The sequence below is a fragment of the Staurois parvus genome, unplaced genomic scaffold, assembly GCF_062004578.1.
Source record: "Staurois parvus isolate SC_StPar_1 unplaced genomic scaffold, SC_StPar_1.0 ptg000159l, whole genome shotgun sequence".
NCBI classification, from domain to species: Eukaryota; Metazoa; Chordata; class Amphibia; order Anura; family Ranidae; genus Staurois; species Staurois parvus.
This window is the reverse complement of record NW_028317955.1, coordinates 468,732-479,653: the sequence shown is the minus strand read 5'-3', so window position 1 is coordinate 479,653 and position 10,922 is coordinate 468,732. Positions and strand designations below refer to the sequence as shown.

The window sequence follows — 10,922 nt, the reverse complement described above, 5'->3', positions numbered from 1 at the left end:
ACAGATTGGTGGGTGTTAGTTTATGATACCAAAGACATAGAAAATTGACCTATACTTTTTTGCTGCCAAGTATTAATAACATATTAAATACGTGGTAAGTGTGCTACTAGGGATTTTAATAGACGCGTCTGTATAAGTCTGCATATTTTGAATATGTTTGAATACAATAGAGGGTCTTTTCGTTTGTAAAAAATTATATCAATATATATATGTATATATATATATATACATATATATATAAATAGAAAATAGAAAAATGTGTATTAATGCCTGGCGCCAAAAAAGTCCTACTGAGTAAATACTGCTTGTCTTAAAAAAAATTGAAAACTGCAATATTTATATGGCACAGCAGTAAAGGTTGTAGTAGAGCGTAGAGTCCTAAAAAGGCTTCAAATAACTAGAGACTAAATATATAACGCACACTGTACAGGCTATGCTGTTGTCAGAATGTATTCTTTTACATTCGCTTTTTTCTTTCTATCCATAGATAAGTGGAAGGAAAACAGTCCAACTGGGGATTGAAGTTTTTCCTGCCTTCCTTTTTATTCCGATAAAACTTTTGCTGGGGGTTACATGTAATGTCTGTATAGGTTGGGTACGTGTTTTGTACATACACAAGGTCAGCTGCAAAATGACAGGAGCTATCAGCATGGCTGTTTGAGTCAGCAAGTGATGAGGACACACTGGTGACCAGAACGAATGAGAGCGGTGCTGGATATTTCTGAGGGTTATAAACCTAGCCTAGGTGCTGATGTCAGACCCATGATGCCAGCCTTGATTGGGACAATGGTCCTCATACAGGCCAGAAACCCCTCTAGACGGCACAAAACCATAGGGGGACCAGAGGGCAAACATCAAGGCACTGGCAGCTTGGCTATATATATCTCGGCTGATATATCCTGTCAAGTGAGGTCTGCTGCTGAGAAGGTGACAGGACTGTGTGACAACAGGAGAGAGTGAGGGAGGGGTGGAGCACATTGGGTTTCTCTCTATCTTACTTTTTTAAGGGGTCTGTAAATCTCAGTAGACTCATTCCAGCCTCTGCTACGGACTAGAGTGCTACTGCTGAGCTCGTTGACCTCTTTCTGGGTGTTTCTGTCCAGGCTGAGCAAGGATGCCCGAGCCTGCAAAGAAAACAGGTACATGGGACAAGTTGGGAGGCCACTATGTAATTTACAAGGAGGACATTCAGAAGTCATAACCATGAAATTAAACTACCTGGGATGTTTTGAGATGCAGACTTAGCCGTCAGGAGCTGCATGTTGCTTTGGACTTTGATGGGTCACCTTCAAATGACATCTGGCCATGGTGTGACTAGATCTCCCAGGGCTGGGTTAGAGAAATCAGATTATATTTAATGAACTGTCAAATTCCTGTGTATATCATTACAACAGCTGTACCAACCTCGGCCATCTGAGACATATATGTGTACATTGAGGGCTGTAGAATAACGTGCTATTACAAGCATCGTTTTGTATTCCTACCATTTCAAGGATTAGCTGCTAGGATTAGATAGATAAATAGTCTAATGGTAGGGGAAGAGTTAAGATGTACTTGGGGTATACGTACTATACTTTGGCATAGGATGGGAGGATTTACTACTAAGCATCTATTGCAGAGCTGGATCAATGCTAGAAACAAGTTTATTATGCTTTAAGATTGTAATGCTGATGATACAGCAGAAATGACAAGTTGACATTTCTCCAGACTGTGACTCATTTGCCCATCTTGGGTGGTGCACAATTCTAACACATGGTGTTCTGAGTGGGTGGTGAATGAAATACACAAGGCAAAATACTATCATCATATCAAAGCCTCATAAAAGTGCTGATGGGAACTATGTATGATCGTTCAAGTCAGCTGTTTGACACCAAAGTGGATATGTGGTGGCCTTGAACATCAGAAACAGCCTGTTTATGGACACATTATCATCTGAGGAAGTCTAAAATTTCATTGCAGCTAATCCACCCATGTAAGATTAGTTGTAGAACTAAATGACCAAGAGCAAGCTGAGATATGTAGTTCCCCAACATAGCTCATTCATTTCTGATATAGAGTAATTGAAAAGTAATCATTTGTTAGCTATTCTGTGATGTTTGAAGTCAGCATTTCATTTTCCAGTAGCTGGATGTAGAATTATTATTATTATACAGTATTTATATAGCGCCAAAAAGTTTGCTCAGCGCTGTACATTATAGTGGGGGACAGTACATGAGACAATACAGTAACAAAACAATATACGAGGGGTTTGAGGGCCCTGCTCTTTTGAGCTTACAATCTAGGAGGGAGGAGATAGTGGTACAGTGGTAGAATAGTTTTGTGTTGAGTTATTTTTGTTTTGCACAATGGATTTGCATATTTCCCAACTTTTTTGATATGGGAAAAAGGGATACGTTATGGCACAAAAGGGGTTATTTACTAAAAACGGGGGAGTGAAAAATCTGGTGCAGCTCTGCATAGAAACCAATTAGCTTCCAAGTTTTATTGTCAAAGCTTAATTGAACAAGCAGAAGTTAATTTGCTACCATGAAAAGCTGCACCAGATTCTAAGTTAAGCAATTTTAGAAAATCTCCCTCAAAGTATGTAGGCAAAAGACACACCCCTGACATCCCCCCACCCTCGGTTACAAGGACCTCAATGAATGAATACGTATCCGGTTGCTTTTTTTACGACTACTGTTCCGTCCTACTGGCTTTTCAAGCATAGAGGTTGGGTGATTGGTTTAGTGCAGTAAAACACTATTTGCTTGATAAAAATAATATATTTTGTATAGAGCTCAGTATATTATACCAAAAAGAGGGACAACTGAGGAAGAAAGAAGGATTTGGTTCCAAATGTTGACCTCCTGAGTCACTTACCTGAAGCAAGTGTGCAGATCAGGAGAGTCGGAGTAAAGGTAGATGACCTTATCTGCATAATTGCTCTGGGTCACTGACTGAAAACCATATCAACATGATATCGAGGCAACTAGCATTTTTAGAGTGGGATGTCAGCAACGACAGACTCCAGGTCTCTCTCGGGGGGGGGGGGAAGGTCAGCTTTCGTCTCATGCTGAGGGAATTATTGCTAAATGCTGCTGTTGGTTTTTATGTTTCTTTTTTCTTAGTAAACTGTGAAGTTTGTGGCTTAGATTTCAAGACTGGTTCATGTCTGGGCTGCCGTATTGCAACATTTAGGGCCTTGGTTAGCAGTGATCACATATCAAACAGAAGAAAACTGTAGAAGACAAACTCTATTACTCCATGCATATTTCTGTCTTAAGCTCCTACCAAGCTCTTCTGTTTGGAACAAGAAGGTTTTATTAATTATGTTACCAACACTACAGTTTACATTACATTTCGTATTGTATGCTTGGTGTTGCTTTCTAGGATTCAGGGAAAGGGGATAAGGAAGCCATTGCAAATGTTATGCCACAACCCTCCACCTATTGAGTTTTGGTTGGCGTTGCTCTTTAAGAAAGAAATGAATCCAACCAATGTTTCTTGGGTTGACTAGTCCTAGTGATGTGTAAAATCTGGTAGGTTATCCAATATGGTGACCTCTTTGTTATCTTGGAAATTCAGTGATGAGACCAGCTCCCATCTCTGCCCTTCCCACCTAGTCTCATCCCTCCAGCTGCAGTTCTATGCTGGCTGTACTTATCTTTATTTTCATGCAATCACCCATTCGGTGTTAACATTTTAATTGTTCAGCTACCTGAAATGGCCATTTGATGCAGCACAAGTGGCGATTTTGCCTGTATCAGTCCACTTGCTTTCATTCTCAAACGTTTATTGGAAAAAATAAAGAAATACTGAAAATAATAACTGAAAAATCAACCAATTGCTCTATATATCACAGCCAGCTTCAAAAGGATTGGCATTTTAAAGCCTAGCCAATAGCTACCATCTTTAAATTGATACTATAATATCAGTTTAAATAATCATAATCAAAAGTAATAGTAATCAGTTTAAATGGGTTTTAAAAATCTAAATAAAATGCTAGTAAAAATGATTGATAATTATTATATTATGAATATTGAAGCATCCAATTGTTGATCAACCAAATCAATGTGTATGGCCAACCCCTGAATGCTGAATGATCTTTAAATCAATGATAATTATCATAATAACATAAATTAGGAATAAAACAGGATGAGCATTACCCTTACTAGGAATGCAGCGTGTGGGTGCAGCTGGGAAGCCTACAGTCTCTACAAGTTGAAGCAAACCTACACTGCATCTGAGCACCACAAACCAAAAACACTATTTAATTCATTTGTAATATTCATGGCAATCTCACCCATTCATCCATGTCTCCATGCTATATTTTGCTGTGAAATCACTTTGAAAACACCCCTAGTATTTCTAGCTGTGGCCATTTTTAGTAAGGGCAGATGATTCATGTAAACTTTACTTCCTGGAATCCATCTACCCTTAGCTCAGGCATGCAGGCAAGAGGTTGTGATTAGCTGAGAAAACTCCTCCCCTCCTGAAGACACCTGGGATATACACCAAACCAGGGGAATATGGAAACCAGGGAGTAACTGAAGAAATGTAAAAATAAGTTTAAAACAAGTGAATATAATATACATACTAATGCTATCAGCATAAGGATTACAAATAGTCAATGTTGATTGAGAGAATGGAGTTCTGCCTCAAAAAAGCATGTAATTGAATAAAAAAATATATACTATTGTACTAATATAATTTTTCAGTGAACCGATTGTTTAAGTGGTTTTAGCCCATAGTTACATAGTTAGTCTGGCTGAAAAAAGACAGAACTCCATCCAGTTCAACCATAGAACAAAAAAAAGTTGTAATTCTATACCCACAGTTGATCCAGAGGAAGGCAAAACAAAACCCAGCAAAGCATGATCCAATTTGCTCCTGCTGGGAAAAAAAATTCCTTCCTGATCCCCCGAGAGGCAATCAGATATTCCCTGGATCAACTTTACCTATAAATGTTAGTATCCAGTTATATGCTGCGTATCTAAGAAATAATCCAGGACTTTTTTGTAGCAATCCACTGAGCTGGCCAGAACCAACTCTTCCATATACTCTAAAGTAGGACTACATACAGAATACTGATTTATAGTAGCAATGTATATATCATAGGGGTGAAAACCTGGACCAAAGGATATTCTAATAATTGCCCATATGTCCCTAGGGCCAGTGCTATAAATCATGTGGCAGCTGCATGTCAGTTTGGGGAGATGAAAATGTTGGTATTTATGGCTCATGATATACAAGACATAGTAGGGAGCTACTGTAGGTTAAAGGTAAATAAGTGATACTATGTGAACCAGCCTATAATAACCTTATCAAAAATGTATGTAAAGGTCTAGCAACGAGAATGACATATGTGACTGAGGTCTGCTATGTGACCTACTGCTTTCTGTGTGTTTAAAAATACTGCTCCAGTCAACTATTATGTTCTCAGTTCCCTAACATTTGATAAATGTATCGGTACATGTTAGAATTTTCTTTTTAAATCTTTATTGAAAGTTTTCAAAAGTACAAAAGAGATGAGGCCATCAAGAATAAACAAAGAAATAGGACAAAACAGGCAGTAGGCATGCATGTAAAAGTTTAAAAAAAACGAAAAACTAGTACCAAAGGTAACTATAGTCATCCACACAACACCTATGCTAAGTGAGCAGATAAGGTATGTGGAGGGGTATGTTAGAATTTTTTTTAACATAAACCAATTTGTCAATTATGTTTAATGGCTTTTTGAAAGTTGTGGCCCTGTGCGTGGAATTTCATTTTTTTCTGCTGCTGCTAGAAATCATGGGGCCTAGTACAGCCTACCTGACGGCTCCCCCCCCCCCCAACAATATCAAATGATATTTCAGTAAAATGCCACAGCCACGATGCTTTGCAGCCACGGCTGAAGTTATACTCCCATTGAACAAAATCCATTCAAATGAATAGCGCCGCAAAGATTCCGCAACCAAGTGAACAAGCCCATGGTTGCGGTGTTAAAGCAGACAGTGAGGAGGCAACATGCTGACCAAATGCTGATCTCTCTTCAGACAGCAAAGTACATTTGAACCAGTCCTTATTTATTTTTATTATCTTTTAGAATTTTACTTTTTTCTTAGAATCTTAGTTTTATTTATTTATATAATTTTTTTTCCCTGCCCTGTTGGGGGGCTCTGGTAAAAAATTAGAGGTCTAAATAGACCCCTGATATCTCAATTTAAGACAGGGAAAGGGACTGAGGACAGAGATTCCCCAGTCCCTTTCTCTGCAGCTTCAGTTGCATTGGACAGTGAATGAATTGGAGAAGCTCTGTGCTGAGTTATTTCCTGTCATTTACAAACTAAACACATTTTACTATGCTTCAGTGATGAATTGACGCAGTAACGATCAGTACTGATCTCTCACTGTGTTCATTCAGGAAAGGAAAGGGCTGGTCATTTTGACACATTTTTCAGCTCTTTTCCTTGCTTTCCTTTCTGAAACCAATCCCCTGTGTGCCTGCAGTAGCTGCCAGTGGGAGACAAAAGGAGGGAAGCTGTGGCAGAGGGGGGGGGGGGCAGCAAGGGGGACAGCAAGGAGGTGGGGGTGCAGGTATCGAACAGGAGGTAGAGAGAGGAGGAAAAGCCAACAGCGCTGCAGGGGGAGGCACAAGAGAATCAGGGTCTACAACAAGGCAGCGCAATCATCCTTCCTGCATCATCTGCAGGTGCCTGGGCCTTCGTTTTGAACTGTTGAGTCCTGTGCCTGGTACAGTTGGGCAGGCTGTACTGCCTTATTATTGGTCCTTGTCATTTTAGTATTTCAGATATTTCCGTTTTTGGAAGATGCTGTCTTTTTTTATATCACTTTATTAGTAAAACACTGGATCTTCATTGCCCCTGAAACCAATATAGGTAGTTTCAGTAAAGCTGGATCACCCACAATACAACCTAACCGGGTGCCTAGGGCTTGGGGGGTGACCTGAGGTTCATGTGAAATAGTTTTTGTGTGTCTGTACGCTTAAAAAAATAAAGTGGTACTAGAGAAGGTTTCATTGAGGTTATTTGTGAGTATTTGTCTTATTGGAAAAAGTGAACAGGGCACATATGTGGAAGGTGACCTGGGGTAGGGGAGCAAAGCTATTATATTGCCTATGACTTTGTTTGGTTTTAATCCAGTTCTGGGCCCCACTAACCCTTTTGGATTTTTTAAATGTATTTTATCTTATGGAGAATATAACGGAACGACAGAAACACAGAAAGGTGCTTGATACCCAGGGGTGTATTTACCACAAGGCAAACAAGGCATTTGTCTAGGGCGGCATTTTTCAGGGGGGCAGCGCTTCCCCCTGGAAGAAGGGACTGAAGTAGGGACACAAACGGCATGGAGATCAGGTGGGATCCCAAAGAAGCTGTGGGCTGCTTGACAGTATAGAGCCCGACTCTCATTCCCGAGGATGTCTGGAGCTGTGAATGTGAGTGTCTTTCTCTCTCTCACCAGGTGGAGAAGGCGGTGTATGGGGGGCAACGGTAATGGAAGGCTCTCTCAGGTGGGGGGCAGGGGTGTTGTTGGTCAATGTCTCAGGCTCTCTCCTCCACGGGGGTGAGAGGGTGGCGTTGGTCGGTGTCAGGCTCTCTCCATAGGGGGTGTGGGATGGCTGATTTTTGTGTTGCCTAGGGCAGCACAAAACCTACATACACCCCTGTTGATACCACCCAACAGTCCCCAGTGGACAGGAACAGAGACAAGAGTTGGAATATTCAGGACTCCTGATCTAGCTTACAGAAAGTCCTCAGAGAAGAACATACTGTATGTTTCCACCTCAGATTTATCTTTCACCAAGCTATTTTTATTGATCACAGAAATAATTATGTAATATTCTGGGACCACACAGGGCCTTTTGTGTCAAATATACCTTGATGAAGATGCCCTTTGTGGCCTTAAAACAATTCTGTATTATGGGACTTTTTGTAATCAATAAACATTTCTTGGTGAAGGTCTGTACAATGGGCTCCATGAGCTTTTTTCAATGTATTTGTAAATTGCTGAACAGCAATTTTATGTTGTGGAACTACACCACAACTGTGGTGCTGCAGGTCAAACTCTGCACACAGAGTTAAAAATGCCTCGAAGCAAAGTTCAGCCATATTGTTACAATCCGGGGGGGCAGAAAAACTGCAGCTTAGCAACCTATTTTTACTGACCTCTCCCCTGGCCAACTGCCCGAAAAATCCCTTGCTGCATTTTTAAAGTAGAACCCCAGGGACAGGTACAAGAGGCATTCAAGTCAAATCAGGACTTTTCATTTTACAGGTATAAAGGGGATGCTAGCGTGGCGGTACTATACTCAGTAGTAAGAGGCAAGTGTGTCCTATTACTGATAGGCGGAGCACATGTCACAGGCCAGTACAGTGGCCGTTAATCAAGATGGTAGACAACAGTGTTAGTGCGTGAAAGGAACAACGTGTGGTGATGAAGTTTCTCGTAAAACCCGTGGATATCCACAGAAGACTTCAAGCACAGTATGGTGATGAGACAGTAAGACATTTGAATGGTGTAAACGTTTCAAAGATGGCCATACATCCTTCGGTGACGATCCCGGCCGTGGTGGTTTCCAGCCAACAGCAGTCATTCCTGTGAACATTCAGCCCGTGGAACACCTGATCCTGGATAATCAATGCATAACCTGTCCTGAGATTTCACAAGAGACACATCTTTCTCTGCTTCACTGATGACAAAGTGAAGCAGACTGTCCTAGGATGGTTCAGGCGTACTGACAAATCTTTCAATGCCGATGATTTCCAGGCATTAGTTACACGCTGAGATAAGTGTATAAATGTAGCAGGGGAATATGCTGAAAAATAAATGCAGTTTTCACTCCTTGAAATTTGTTCTTTTAGTATATAAACTCAAAAGTCCCAGTTTGACTTGAATGTCCCTCGTATTTATAGCTAAGACTTCCCATTTTGGGCCTATTCACACCAGCCTGCTCAGGAGAATGTAAATTTGTACTGTGCAGATATCTATTAGTTGAAGGTCTTTGAATGGGATGATGCGATGCACATTTAAGCACATAGCACTGCATAGTTATGTTTTCTTTTTTTTTTGTTCTCCAACTTTATTGAAATATCAAAATTACATCCCATTCATTTCTATCCACTGCAGCTCAGCTGAGGTGCGCAGAAATGTACAGTACACAGAGCCTTCAGGTGAGCTCTGGTCCATTGCAAAAAAATTAATAAATTATGCATTTTTCGGCACTGCACTGCTTGGCACCCAGGAGCTCCATTGCAGTGTGAACGTAGAAAACAATTGTCTTCTGTGTGCCCTTGTGATTACTGGCGTTGATCCAATGCAGATAAATACCAGTCACCGCACCTATTATGAACGAGCCCTTAACAAATTCTAACTGCTCAAGGACAGGTTAGATATAAATAGATATTCTCTCCTTCTTCTTTAAAGCACATTTCTGAGCAGAGCCCCATCCTTCCATGTTCTTCCCTACCATCTCCTCTCACTCATTCAGCGTCCTAAAAAACAAAGTATCTTCTGAATCTTTTTTACTTACCTAACTCCAATGTCTGTTCTGCTCATTGATGCCTCCTCCAGGAGGGGAGACCTAATGAATCTAGCACAATATCTGTTCACACCAACCAGGTTCATATCTAACTGTGCAATCCAAGAGAACCCCACTGCTGGACAGTCAGTAGGTCATGATCATACCACCCAGGCAGGAGCATCTATTCCAAGAGAAGGACCCCTCTTTCTCTGCACTGAAGAAGATTAAAGACTCAGGACCCGATGCAGCACATGACCCAGGTGAGTATTTGACCCAGCACATGACCCAGGTTTGCAGCACATGATCCAGGTGAGTATTTGGACTTTTAGCTTAGGAATTCTCAAAAACTAACTTCACAGCTAGGTATAGATGACTGAGGGGAAGGTTAATGTCTCAACATCTTTGGCACCCAAAGTAACGCTCCTCTGTCACAAGGAACATTGTGACAGAGAAAAAACAAATTATCTTCTGAATCTTTTTTACTTACTTAACTGCAATGTCTGTTCTCATTGATACAGCCTCCAGGAGTGGCAACCTGGTGAATCCAGCACAATATCTGTTCACATCAACCAGGTTCATATCTAGCTGTGCAATCCAAGAGAACCCCACTGCTGGACAGTCAGTAGGTCATGATCATACCACCCAGGCAGGAGCATCAACTCCAAGAGAAGGACCCCTCTTTCTCTGCACTGAAGAAGATTAAAGACTCAGGATCCGATGCAGCAGATGACCCAGGTGAGTATTTGGGGCTTTTAGCTTAGGACTTCTCAAAAACTAACTTCGCAACGAGGTATGGATGACTGAGGGGAAGGTTAATGCTTCAACATCTTTGGCACCCAAAGTAACGCTCCTCTGTCACAAAGAACATTTTTTTTAACTGGGCCTAACCTGTTTGGCAAAGTCCTACAGCCACACACCCTTTGCAAAGGGTTAAATCAACTTTATTGTTCACATGCACAAACACAGACTTTCCACCCAGGATCTTCTCTCTAACATGTTTCGTCCCCTACAGGGGCTTAATCTTGCAGGTCTACAATTAAAGCCCCAATTAAAGGATCCTGGGTGGTGTTTCTGTGTTTGTGCATGTGCTGAACAATAAAGTGCATTTTACCCTTCAGAGGTGTGCGCTAAATGGTGTATGGGACAGACAAACTCTGGAGGAGTGAGCACCTGCGAGCTAACGTTTGGGATTGCAGAGGTCTTAGAAACCGTTTCATCTTTTTTGGTCCTAAACTGGCTTAAAATATTAAAACTAAGTAATCTCCAAATAATTGTACAGGTGATTGCTAACCCACCACATGGCTGTTTGTGCAAAGGGAAGCAAAACCTCAGTATAAAAATCCCCTGTATTTCTGTATTCCATGTGGTTGACTTGTTTTCATACCCATAGTCTTGAAAACAAGGTATTCACACAAAA

General features: G+C 41.0%; 1 protein-coding gene across 1 annotated transcript in view; it reads left to right on the top strand.

Annotated features, from left to right (window-relative positions):
- Positions 1-982: 982 nt before the first annotated feature.
- The window catches only part of MYBPC3 (myosin binding protein C3), a 173,023-nt gene continuing 163,083 nt past the window's right edge, over positions 983-10,922 (top strand). The window contains exon 1 of the mRNA XM_089675793.1: positions 983-1,139. Within this exon, the coding sequence (XP_089531919.1) occupies positions 1,115-1,139 (25 nt within the window). The 5' untranslated portion in view covers positions 983-1,114. The remainder of the gene's footprint in view (positions 1,140-10,922) is intronic.